The 14,125-nt window shown below is 37.5% G+C and overlaps 1 protein-coding gene across 5 annotated transcripts in view; it reads left to right on the forward strand.

Annotated features, from left to right (window-relative positions):
- Window positions 1-14,125, forward strand: part of PDE1A (phosphodiesterase 1A) — a 340,182-nt gene that overhangs the window by 309,982 nt on the left and 16,075 nt on the right. For all 5 annotated transcript variants that reach the window (XM_045066781.1, XM_045066782.1, XM_045066778.1 and 2 more), the window contains 3 exons: window positions 676-757; window positions 2,822-2,942; window positions 3,981-4,141. In XM_045066781.1, the coding sequence (XP_044922716.1) occupies window positions 676-757; window positions 2,822-2,942; window positions 3,981-4,141 (364 nt within the window). The remainder of the gene's footprint in view (window positions 1-675; window positions 758-2,821; window positions 2,943-3,980; window positions 4,142-14,125) is intronic.

The raw sequence follows: 14,125 nt of genomic DNA on the forward strand, positions 1-14,125 counted from the left end.
CCACACATAAATGGAACTCTTTAATATATGTGCTCAATTAACCTACCATAGGTAAGATCAAATAATAAAAATCATTGACATTTCAATTTTCTGAGAATATAATAAAATAAAATGACGCACACGGAATGTAAGAATGTTGAAGATACTCTTCACTATTTGCTGTGGAAGATTCAATTAAAATTGGTTAATTAATAGAAAGACGTTTCAAAATGTTTATATACTTTTAATTTCAAAAAGCGGTACAATCATGAAGTCTTTATATTGAAGATCTGTGATGTACTTGGCCTGGGGGGAGAAAAAAAGCATGAAAATCCACGAGCTTGATTGTTAATTAAATGCCAAATAACACACAGAGATGACTATTTTCTGGCAAGTGCGGTAATTTCCAAAGAGCAAAGGTTTGTCTCTTCACAGTAACAGGGTTGTGATGCCAAAGCAGCGTCTCCATGTGCTGAAAATGCCCATTTTTTCCCCTTCAGCAACATATTATGTGCTCAAAAGGAGACTGAGTAAAATTACATCAACTTGCACTATCCCTTTGCTTTTATAAAAATTAAATAAAAACACAGTGCCAATTACAATAAAGCTATGGCTTTTTTTAGACTTTTTATCTAGACTGCTCATTATCTAAGCATCTCCAACCCAAGTCTGTACTAATGAGCTTTTCTTTGACAGGGAGATAAAGAAGCTGAATTAGGACTTCCATTTTCCCCACTTTGTGATCGGAAATCAACGATGGTGGCCCAGTCACAAATAGGTACTGCTTAAGAATAATGGTTATGGAGGGTGGGTGTGTGCGAGCCAGTTTTCAAATGATAAACCATGTTGTCAAAAGGGCAACAACCATGAAAACCTCACTTCTTATTCATAATAAAGTTGATCTTTAGACGGATCTGTATGGTGCTAAATGATAAGACTTCTGAAAAAGGTCTCACAAAACGAATTCAGTCAAGGAATATTAGTAAATGTAATTGTTACTTGATTTGTAACCCTTTTACAAATAATGGACTTTCTTCTTGTGTAAGAGACAACATTTTTTGTGTTTTGTTTCTGACGATTGTAATCTGTAATTTAATCCTTTGTGTGTAGGACAATTCAATGAAAATATCAGTATATCTGTTGTTATCACTAAGTTTGCAACATATATTTAAAATAGTAGCTTATATTCCTTCAGGAAAAAAAAAAAATTCTTTTGATATAAGTAGATTACCCAGCAAGTTCAGCCCATTCTTAAAACTATGTAGCTATGATGCCTGGTCCAAATATTTGTAATAGTTATTCCCAGAGTCAGCATCTTCATCACTGAACTGTAAGATTAATAAACATAAGGATTGCCTCCTAACCTCTCTAGCTGCTTCAGCACCAAGTCCTACAGAGCCCCTGTCAACTGTCAGAAACCTTCTTGCTCTGACCTTTGCCCCTTCCCATCCAAATTCCAAAAGCTATTTTTCTAGCTTAACACAGGTGCCTACCATTGTTTAGCAGGTGTGAGGGTGGCAGGCTAAGCCCCTCCTCGCAAGCTGGAAAGAAAGGAGGTTTCTGAGGCTTGTTGCTAGAATATAAATTGCTACCCTGTTAGTGGAGGTGATAGATCATTTGCAAGTCTCCATATCCCAGGCATTTAAAACCACAGACAGAACTGGAAGTAGCACACTGGTGGCCAATTAACATTGCTTTGAGTCGAAGGCATCAATCAAAACATAAAACTATTGAAGTTTTCTTGAGTTAAAAATGCACCTTAGCGGTGCCTGGGGGGCTTGGTTTTGGCTGCGGCCATGATTTCAGGGTTGTGAGACTGAGCCCCTGTGGACTCCAGCCCGGTGGAGCCTGCTTGGGATTCTGTTTCTCCCTCTGCCCCTCCCCCACCTTCTCTCCCTCTTAAAAAAAAAGGCACCCTAATACATAATATTACTAATCCAATTACTTGAAATGTGAATTATTGGTATCTGATGGGTAGATATTTCTGGGCACAGTATCACTTAAAAAGCCTCCCTCCAGTTTCCTCTTATATTCAGATGACCATCCATAGCTCGCAGGTGTGTGTGAGGCCACAAGCTCGATTTCCAGTGGCCCACCTCTCCAGGGACGCGTAATGAGTATGTGTATACAGAGTGTACAATAGGTTGTCTCCTCCTCCATCTAAACACTAGGGGGGTAGGGCTCCCTGGAGGACAGTGCCCCCTTCTCTCTGTATGTCATGTTCTATCTTGATGAGTACTTTAAATTTAAAGTCTTTATTCATCCTGACAACTCAAGGTGGTGGGAATAATGCTGTCTTCCAGAGATGTTACTGTTCTCTTCACTGATTTGACAGAACACGCCCACATGCTGTGAACTAACACTTTACATCCAGAGAATAACAAACAGCAATCTGAAATATTAACACACTGGCAGAAAGCTCTGACTGATACAGTAAGAGGGGAAAAAGCAGTTGCCTTCCTGTGGCCTGAGAAAAAAACTTCAATTATTTTGTTTATTTGGAGCTTAGGTATTATTTTTTTGTTGATGAATAATAAATTCAACAAGCAAGTGGAGATCTTTCAGAAAAGTAATGATCCCTCTCACTGAGAGGAAATTATATTCACTCTGGTTAGAATTGAATTCTTAACAAGAGTATAAAACTGAGTATTAAATAGGAAAGCCGATATACACGAGTTATCAGGCTTAAAACTATCACTTCCACTATTGGGAGATTATTTTTTTAGAGCTATAGAACTATTATACTATCTCTACCAGGTGCGTCAGACTCTTCATTATTACAGATTTTAGAATTCAAGATATGTAATATTTCAAACTATCTTTTGTTTGTTTGTTTTTATAGGTTTCATTGATTTCATAGTAGAGCCAACATTTTCTCTTCTGACAGACTCAACAGAGAAAATTATTACTCCTCTTATAGAGGAAGCCTCAAAAACAGACACTTCTTCCTATGGGGCAAGCAGGTTTGATATTTTCTCCTTTATTGCATCTTTTTTTTTTTTTTTAATCTTTGTGCTGTTTAATAACCTTTCACTTAAGATTATCCTACTATGTTTTACAGAAGGGCAGGCCATCTTTAAAGAATTGTTAGGTAGTATTGCCACCTAGTGGCTAGATATGATATTGCATCTGCCTTTGAAATTACTTGATGTCCGCTACAAAATACATAAAACTACTAAGGAATATTAGAGTATTCAATACGCAGGAGAATGAAAATATCTCAATTTTCATGCAAATGTATGTATTATGCCTTGAATATTAACATATATAGTAGTGTCAGTTTGCTTACAAGCAAATCCGTTACAACCCACTTGTGCATCTGGGGAGATGCCTATACCGAAAGAAGGCTTATAGCTGATGTGGGTACAACAGCTGCGTCTAACATGTAACAGTAACATCCATTATATATACAATCACTTACAGGATTTCAAGGTGAGCATTTTTCATAGATAAATTTGTTAAGGCATATTATTTAAAGCTTCCAGTTGCAAACTAATCATGCTAAATTCTTACCCATCTGAGCATGCAACTTTGCTAATGGCACATCAGCAGGTTCCCTACATGTTGCCCCAGTGAGGGCACTGAGGAAATGTTCTACCTGAGAAAGATTCAGATTAATCCCCCTCAGGGCTCCAGAATCGTGCCCCTTTAAGTAATGTTGACCAGTGGACTCTCCACTGAGTCAGCTCACCTCAAGTTTCCACTATTCTAACCAGGGCCTCACCACCCCATGCTGCTCTGGGGGTCCTTGACCCACCCAGGGACTTCCAGCCAGAGTCCCGGCCCTCTCCATGAGAGGAAAAAGGAGGGACGTGAGCATCTCTGATGCATGCTCCACACTGGGCCTGAACACCTGCCATTCTGTGTCTGCAGTTGTTTTTGTAAAGTGTTCCAGGCTTTGCTCCCTCATTTCTTATCTTGATCTTGGTGTTTTCTGGGCTTTTTATTTATTTTTTTTCTGGTTGTAATTATTAGCCTCAGCATCTTTATTTTGTTCACAGCGTTGATTTGTTTAGACGATCAAATATGAAAGGCACCATGAACGATGGAACCTATTCCCCAGACTACTCCCTTACAAGCGTGGACCTACAGAGCTTCAAAAACAACCTGGTGGACATCATCCAGCAGAACAAAGAACGGTGGAAAGAGTTAGCTGCCCAAGGTAGAATTGTTTTTCTTAACTTATCCTCTGGGGTTTTGGCTTTTTTTTCCTCTCCCTAGATTTCTTCTTTGATGAAACATGCAAGCCATCAGTGGTATGTGGAATTTGGCTAGCTTTTGATTATTGATAACGAATTTGGTTTATCTGGTAAAGAGATTGTGCTCTGTTTATGTCTCATGGGCTGCAGAAGTATGTGTCCGTGATGGCAGTGACCTGAATGTGAAGGAGGGGACAATAAAATGGTGACAAAACTTCATGTTCATTCCTAGAAGTGCATTGGAGCCTGTTTTAGGCTTTGCAGGTGGCTTTTGTGTTGCATTAGAAATGTAACACTCTGTGTCAGAGATTTGGGTGTGGTTTTTTTCAGTGTTACTAAGTTATTTCTTTTGGTGACTGTTCCACTCATGCATTGGAAAAAATCATTTGCAATCAGCCCTTAAAGGAAAACAGATGGGAAGCCAGCTAGCTTTAGCTGTTTCTGATATGTTTTCTGATTCAAATAAATGAGTCTATTTGGTTTACAAGGTATGTGAATTGGTATCAGTCATTATCTTTTGTGTAGGAAATTAGCTTTCTAATTCCAAATCTGGCCCCTTCCCCCCGCCCCCACGCTCCCTTCCATAGCCCTGTGTCTCTCCTGTGCACTACACCCTGCACAGTGGCCTCTGGCTGGTTCTTGAAATACCCCAGAGCATTTCCAATTATTATTTCTTCAGTCAGGGATTCTCCTCATAGCTCTCTGCAAGAATGATTCCTCCTAGGCTGGAAAATCCATTATTTATCTTTAACATGAAAAACAGCACCTAATTCACTTAATTTAATTTTCACATGACCTTATAAGGTTTATACTATTGCTATTCTCATTTTACATAAGGATGCTGAATCAGAAGACAGTTACATGATGTTGCCCCAAATCCCATAACTAGTAAGTGAAGAAGCTAGAATTCGCTCTTTCTCTCCAAATGCAGTGCTCAAAAGCCTTACGTTAGGTAACACCACAAAGAGGCCCTCCTTGACCACTACAAGTAATGTCCTCTGTCTTTTCTTTCCCAATAAGGGCCCAGTCTAGTGGCTTCAATGTGATCTAAAAAGTCCATAATCAATGATATTTATTTATTCCTTTTTAAAATTTATTATCTGTTTTCCACGTGGGTAGTGTATGGTCCACAATAGTGCATGGTCTGTTGTGTTTTCCAGTATATCCTCAGCTCCTATCACAGTATTGGGCATATAAGAGGCACTCGGTAAATATTTATAAAATGAAACAACTCCTTAATGGTGTTACATCGTTTCTTCCATCTCTGTTATTAGAAATAAAAGCAATACCATTCTTAGTCTTCATCTGACTCTGTAACTCACATTTTCCCATTAGTTTGATCTTAGTTGAAGAGAAGCAGTGTGGGTCTATACAACCACAAGGAGGGCCAGGTCCTGTAGTTAGACAGCCCCACCCCCTCAGCATGACCCTGTGCTTAATTAAATCCTCAACTATCATCATCTCAAAAATCTTTAAATTTTTTGAGCCAGGGGCCTCATTTTTTATTTTGCATGAGGTCCTGCGATTCTGTAGCTAGTCCTGGCCATTCCAGAGGGTCTCCGTAATACATTATTGTCAGTAGGTAAAGAACATAACACAATACAAGACCAGATGGCCATACTGAAATATTGTCAAACCCATCTAAGTGGAGACTTCAAAGGACTGGAATTGCCCTTCTCTAGGGACAGATTATACCTGACATACTGACCCTGAAGCACTGTAAGATATAAGCTCTTGGAAAACAGAAACGTTATCTATCTCATTGTCATCATTTTCTCATAGAGAGCGTGTCCCTGGCATAGTGTAGGTGCTTTAAAATTATTTAGTCTTGAATGAATGAATAAATGAATATGTAAACTGCACTTTGAATGTATTTATTCAGAAAAGAAAACAAATAGATATTATATTTCCAGTGATGGAAGGAAGAGAGGAGGGAAGCAAAACTTCTGAAATCCCTCCTGTGTGCCAGGCATTTTACATGGATTATCAAATTTCCTCCTGAAACAACCTTCCTAACTAGAAATGATTACCCTCATTTTATACTCATGGAAATTAAGGATCGCACAGCTTCTGAGCGCTAGAGTCAAAATTGTTCTGATTTTTTACCCAATGCTTTTCCCACTGCACACTAGCACTTCCTATTAGACCCTTTCAAAAAATTCTGAAAAAATTGACTGGAAGTATTCATCTTCAGTGAACCCAAGAATCCAACTGACCAAAACACATTCTATTCCAAAAATATTTTAACTAAAATAAATAACAAAAACCCCGAACATCAGCCTATCACCTAGAACCTATTTGTCATAAACCAGTGAAGGAAAACTGCCAGAATTGGCTTAGAGACTGTGATTCCTCCCGTCCTAATGAACTTTCTGGCACTGTGCTTTTTGAAGATTTTGTTGCCCAGGGACAATAAACTTTCGATGTTTGTAAATTTCTCAATGTACGTTTCTAGAATTGAGGAATAATATCTGAGTCCTATCATTAGAAGAGGTAGAACCAAGATTTGAACACAGGCAGCCTGGCTTTAACAAATTAAAACCATAGATCATTTTGATAATATAATTTCCAAGGGGTGGTTGTGTAGAGTACACACATTTTGAATAAACAACTACTGCCAAATTTATTTTATTTATAACATTGTATGTTTGGTTTCTATTTCCAATGCAATGGTGAACTAGATAAACTTAGAGAAATATCTCATGGTAAAAACAACTAAAAGTGCAGGGCAAAATATCGCCTTTAAGAAACTGACAGAGATACTGCTTCTAGAACTATCTCCCTCTCTCCTTGCTTGTAACAAATGATAAAAAGTATATTGCTTTCAACAAAAAAAGGAAAGAAGGAAGGAAGGGGGGGTAGGGAGGGAGGGTGGAAAGCTGATTTGTTCAGAACATGTCCAAATAAAGATCAAACAAATTCAGAGAGATTAAGAAACTTTGGAGCTAGAATTTCTCTGGAAGGCATCTGTTTACCTTTGCTGGAGTCCTGGGTTTGCAGACTAAATTGGCCACCACACTGGGTTTACAGCAGAAATGCAAATTTGATTCTACATTTAAAAATTATGTTAATGCAACTTACCATATTAAGGATCAAAGGATAAAAACCTAAGCTCACAAAAGATACAGAAAGAATATTCAAGAAAATTCAGTATCTATTCATGATAAAAAATTATTAAAATTAAAGGAACCTTCTTAATCTACTATTTCCATTTTCCTACTTTTCTTGCCTTCATTTTTACTGCTTGAGATGTTTCTTTTTTCCATTGCAATTCATTCCCTTGATGGTTTGAAATATTTACTCTTTACTCCTTTCATTTTTATGATTAATTAGAAAACTTTATATGCATAATCAATAGTAGATAATAGTGAATTTCACCCTTCCATGAAATAATACAAAACCTTAAAAAATTTTGTGTCTGATATTTTAAAAATCTTCTAAAATACAGACTTTATCGTTAATAATTAAAATTTAATATGTCCTTGAAATCCAAGAATATGAGGATAACTACATTTTTTTTTAAGATTTTCTTTATTTATTTGACAAAGAGAGAGCAAACATGGGCCGGGGGAAAGGAGAGGGAGAAGCAGACTCCCTGCTGAGCAAGGAGCCCAATGGGGGACCCGATACCAGGACCCTGGGTTCACCTGAGCTGAAGGCAGCCACTTAATGACTGAGCCACCCAGGTGCCTCAAGGACAACTGCTTTTTGACATCACTTTCAAAAATCAAGCTAGTCTAGGAAGACTTCACCAAGGTCTCCTCCAGTCCTGCATAGCTCCTAGTCAGCCAGAGATATGTAGAGTGGTATCTCAGACCTTCCACAGCTCTCCAGTTGCTGGGATTTTTCTGTGAAATGCTGCTTATCTACCAGTTACCAAAACTTGGACTGCAGGCTCAGGCTTGCAAAGCTGTGAGTCCCCCCCCCCCTTTTTTCTAAATTAAACCCACCTCTTTATATTGTAGAAACCAGAGGGTTTTGCCCTCTGCTCCTATAGCACTCTGAGCCTACCGCCTCTGGCAGCCAAACTGGTTTCTGCTGCCCTTCTCAGGTTGGGGTTGGTAGGGAGGTTGGGAGTAGCTCTGGTCGAAAAGGTCACAGCTTCCTGGGGCATCTGGGTGGCTCAGTTGGTTGAGCACCCAGCTCTCGGTTTCTGTCAGGTCATGATCTCAGGGTGCTTGCATCGAGCCCCACGTCAAGCTCCAAGCTCAGTTCAGCAGGGAGCCTGCTTCAGGATTCTCCCTCTCCTCAACCCACCCCCTGCTTGTACACTTTCTCTCTCTTTAAAATAAATAGATTTCTAAGAAAAAAATAAATAAAATAAAATAAATCACAGATTCCTGCTGTTGGTACCTTTTGCTCATATTAATCAGAAGACATGAGCAAAACATTCACTCTAGCACTGTTCTTGAAAACAACAGTAAAAATGGATGCATAAGCTGTAGTGTAATTATATTATGGAAAAGCATACAACTGTTAAGATAAATGAACTTTAGGTGTGAGTCCCAACAGGAAGAGAAGACACAAATAATATTGAGCAAAATACACAAGCTGCTTCAGTATAGCAAGATGCCATTTATAAAGATGATTTTTAAAAACCTATAAGATAACAAATAGAATATACTTAGCTTCATAGGTAGAACTGTTAAGAAGCATGTCTGTTTATAGCGAGCCCCCAAATGGCAAATACCAATATTGTTCCTCCCACAAGGCAAAAGTGTTACTTTGGTAACCACTTGATGGTTTGGTTTGTGTTTAGACACAAATATTACAAACTGAACTAGATCCACAGAGTCCACCTTGATCAGAACAAAACCACAAATCAATCCCAGATCTGCTTTCTTTCCCATCTTCTCAAAGAAGATGTGTATTTGAGAAAAACAAGTTATGTCCCAAAATAGAATCCGGGTGTTGGGGATGGGTGGTCAGACTGAAATGGAATGCAGTATGTTTCTCATTGTACTGGGTATCTTTCTGATTTGTTTGACATTGATTCAAACCCCAGAATACTAGGGCTCAAAGGCAAGTAACAGGTGTGGAAAGAAGGCAGCATGGGATCCAAGGCACCATCAGATTTGCCCATTGTGCACAGTTGCAGCTGTGTAGAACCAGAAGGAAACCTAGTGCTAGCTTAAGGCAAGCTTGACATTTTAAAATATGCATTAAAATTGTCAAACACGTAAGTGTTTTCTAGTCTTTGGGGGGGGCTTATCTCCTACATAATTGGTCTAGAATCATAGGATACATGCAGTATGATATCTCTCATTTGAACTTTTTAAGACCTGCTTTGTCTTTAGTAGCTTGTAAGGCCCAGCAAAAAGGGAAACAAATTAGGGTTTTGGTTAGAACTACTTTGATATCAATTTGGAGAGAATTATCTTTAGGATTTCAAGTCTTCTTATTCATGTATATCTTATATATCTTCTTTCATGTTTCTCAGAAAGTTTGCTTTTACTTCATAGTACTATAGTACATAGTACTATAATTGTGATGGAAAATACTTGTTATTATTAGATGCCTGGCATCACGTTAAGCACGTTTAACCATGTAAACAATATTTATCCTTAATAATAATTTATTTCAAAATGTTAAATATATCTTGTTGGATTTTCCATCACTGTTTTATATTTTTTTGTTATTTTTGCAAACGGCTGTCTTTCACTGGTGTATAGAAATACAATTTTCTTTTGAATACTGATCTGCAAATAATGATAGTTTTTTATTTTCCCAAATTTATGCCTTTAATGATTGTTCTTCTTGAATCAACTGCATTAGCAAGTTTATCCATATTTGTCTGAATGGAAGTGGTGAGAGCATTTGGCTTGTCTCTAAATTTAAAAGGAAGGTGTTTCATGTTTTATCATTAAGTATGATATTTCTTAATTTTGTTTGATCTGCTCTTTATGAGGTTACATTTCCACCAATAATTTGTTAATAAAATGTATATTTTATGTTTTTAATCTCAAATTAGTTAACATGTAGTATAGTATTGGTTTCAGAGAAAATGTATTTTACATGGAACATTTAGTTTTATTAGATGTCTTTTCTGTGGCTTTTAAAATAGTTCAGATAATATTTTTTGATTGGTTCATATAATGAATTATATTAATGGCTTATCTAATGTTGAATGACATTATATTCCTTTTTTAGACCCAACTAATTGTGATGTATTAACTTTTTAAAATTTATGTGTTACTTTTGCCGACTTAAAAAAATCTATATTAATGCACGAGATTAGCCTGCAGTTTTCCTTTCTCATACTTGTAGTTCTTGTGTTAAGGTTACACTAGCCTCAGAAAATGAGTTGGAGTTTTTAAGTTGTTGTTTTTTAAAGATTTTTTAAAAATTCATTTGAGAGAGAGAGCATAAGCAGTGGGGAACAGCAGACAGAGGGAGGGGGAGAAGCAGGTGCCTCGCTGAGCAGGGAGCCTGATGTGGGGCTCGATCCCAGGACCCTGGAATCCTGACCTGAGCTGAATGTACACTTAAGCATCTGAGCCACCCAGGTGCCCCAGAGTTTTTGAATCCTTGAGAGTTTGTGAGCCTTAAGTTGGCATTGAATGTTTGGCAGAATTTATTTTTAAAAAACCATGCGAGCCTACTGTTTTCTCTGTGGGATAATTTTCATCTGTGATTCAAGTTTTTTGATAGGTACAGAGAACTTATTAAGTTGTTTACCTTTTAGGTTTTTTAAAAAATATGTTGTGAAATATACCACAAAAGAACATCCAAAAACATATATATACTATTTGTAGGTAAATAATACAGTATTCATAATGGACAATCCTTGCAGTGGCCTACAAGCAATAACATGCTGGCAAGGTAACAACTGGCTCAAAAAAACTGTATACCACACATATACACAGGATTCTCATGCTTTTTACTGATAGAAAGGGTGTGTAGCACATAATTTAAAAGTAATAAAATATATCGTATTCGTTGTGGCTTATGTATAGGTAATTGGTCCTCACAGAATGCTTTCACTGATTTTTGCTGAACCCTGTGTCTTTGGTCCACTTATGATTGCAACTGACAAATGGAAGTTGTGCACATATGAACACTGATATTTTCATTTACATCAAGGAATAAGATGAAAATATAAAAAACATAGGTCATAACTTAGAAAACATAGGAGGCATATGTCAACTTCACTTGTTTATCAAAAGTGCAAATGACTTCTTAGTTGTTTGATTGGATAATGGTTTTTAAATACTGGGGAAAATTTTTCCTCAAATTTCTGTGCTATTTACAATGTAACAGTTATAGACTTGGCACACTTTTAAATTTAATCTCTATTTTTTTTTATCATTATCTCTACCACTCCACAGCAGTGAAACAATAAATGAAGCCCTGATTCATAAAGTTTATTAACATCCATGGTGCAAATATTCCCACCAGGTCTTGTTTCAGTCTATCAGTATGAAATCTCTGTCCATGGGAGCTGGGAAGAGATGTGTATATAAGATATTTGCATCAAACAGATTTGGTATATCTTATTAACCTCAAGACCTAGATAATGAAAAAGGACTGAAAATAATTAGGAAATGATTTTTAAATATTTATCACCTTTTTTTTAAATAAAATTTTTAATTGGCATTTTCTATAATTTTATTTTTAAGAATGACTAGATTTAACAATTCCATAATTATTTCTCTTTCTTTTTTTTGTTTCTTAGCTGTTACTCCTATTTGTGTAACTGTAAACAATACAGTTTAGTTTTGCATGCTTTTGTGTAAATGATACCACGCAGGACACATTCTTTAATGAATTTCTTTCCACTCAATGCCATGTTTTCTGAGCTTTATCCATGTTGAGGCAAATCGCTATTATCTGTCTCAGCAGGGGATTTTTGGATCTTGATAAAAAACACAAGACAGAAAAATGTATCTGTATCTGTTGTACAGATTTTTTTTAATATTAAGCAGTTAGGTCTTTTAAATAATATATTTATAATATATATCCATTTCTTAACCCATAAATCAGGTGCACAAGTAACGTAAGTTCTATTATTTTTCTGTGACAAAACATAGTGTCTAGCTGAAGGCCCCATGCTACATGCTTGAAGAAAACAGAAGCTTGTCATTCACATGTTTTAACTGAAGCCGAGGAAACCTATTCCACTTAGGGTTCTTGACCTCCTTTTTTCTTCTTTTTTAGATGCCACTGAAGTTCCTAATGGGATAACATCTTGCTTGACTTGTGTTCTTTCTCTCTCGTCTCTCTAGATATACCTTGTCCCATCTGCTTCTCACTCTTCCCACCCCTGCCTGCCTCTGACAGTTGGCCCCTGTTTCAGCAAACCTTTGCCATCCCCCTTTGGCTTGGTCTCTTATTCTCCTTTTCTCCTAATACTTCTGAGACCCGATTGTTAAGCATCACACCCAAACGAGCGACGTAGCAGGACTTGCCCTCTCAAATGCCTACATCACTATGTGGTTTCTCTTTGCACTTTTTTTGTTTAAGATCTTATTTATTTATCTGACAGACAGAGATCATAAGCAGGCAGAGAGGCAGGCAGAGACGGAGAGAGGGGGAAGCAGGCTCCCCGCTGAGCAGAGAGCCTGACACGGGGCTCCATCCCAGGATCCCGAGATCATGACCTGAGCCAAAGGTGGAGACTTTAACCCACTGAGCCACCCAGGTGCCCCTCTCTTTGCACTTTTATCCTGTAGATCTGTATTAGAGTTCTGGACTCACTTTTTTTTTTTTTTTGCCAGGAATCCCTATCAGTCCCTAACAATGCTCCTAACAATTCTACATCTGCTGTTTAGGGAAAATAAAAATAAATTGGTTTTAGACAACAAAAACATGTCCATATTATTTTGTAATGAATTACTTTAAAAGACAATGTTTTTTATTAATTATTTTTATTAACATATAATGTATTATTTGCCCCAGGGGTACAGTCTGTGAATCGTCAGGCTTACACACTTCACAGCACTCACCATAGCACATACCCTCCCCAATGTCCATCACCCAACCACCCTCTCCCTACCCCCACCAGTTTGTTTTGTAAGATTAAGAATCTCTTATGGTTTGTCTCCCTCCTGATCCCATTTTGTTTTTTTCCCTCCCTAACCCCCCCACCCTCTCTCAAATTCCTCATATCAGAGACATCATATGATAATTGTCTTTTTCTGATTGACTTATTTTGTTCAGCATAATATCCACTAGTTCCTTCCACATTATTGCAAATGGCAAGATTTCATTTCTTTTTATGGCTGCATAGTATTCCATTGTATATATATACCACCTCTTCTTTATCCATTTATCTGTTGATGGACGTATAGGTTCTTTCCATAGTTTGGCTATTGTGGACATTGCTGCTATAAACATTCAGGTGCACTTGTCCCTTCGGATCACCACATTTGTATCTTTAGGGTAAATACCCAGTAGTGTGATTGCTGGGTCATAGGGTAGCTTGATTTTCAACTTTTTGAGGAAGCTCCATGCTGTTTCCCAGAGTGGCTGTACCAGCTTGCATTCCCACCAACAGTGTAGGAGGGTTTCCCTTTCTCCATATCTCCACATCCTCACCAGCATCTGTTGTTTCTCGACTTGTTAATTTTAGCCATTCTGACTGGTGTGAGGAAAGGCAGTGTTTTTAAATATTTATTTGTAAAATGTTTGTTATTCCTTTTCACTACTTTTTTAATGAATCAAAACTCACCATGTCAACAAAATTGTAACTTTAAAAAAATTTTTTTTATTATGTTGTTAGTCACCATACAGTAAATAATTAGTTTTTGATATAGTGTTTCAAGATTCATTGCTTATGTACCACACCCAGTGCTCCATGCAATACATGCCTTCCTTACTACCCAGCACCAGGCCTCACCCATCCCTCCACACCCCTCTCTTCTAAAACCCTCAGCCAAAGACACAGATCTAGTGAAAAGAAGGGCCATATGCACCCCAGTGTTCATCACAGCAATGTCCACAATAGC

Source organism: Mustela putorius, unplaced genomic scaffold (assembly GCF_011764305.1).
Source record: "Mustela putorius furo isolate JIRA1106 unplaced genomic scaffold, ASM1176430v1.1 tig00003869_pilon_pilon_pilon, whole genome shotgun sequence".
Classification (NCBI taxonomy): domain Eukaryota; kingdom Metazoa; phylum Chordata; class Mammalia; order Carnivora; family Mustelidae; genus Mustela; species Mustela putorius.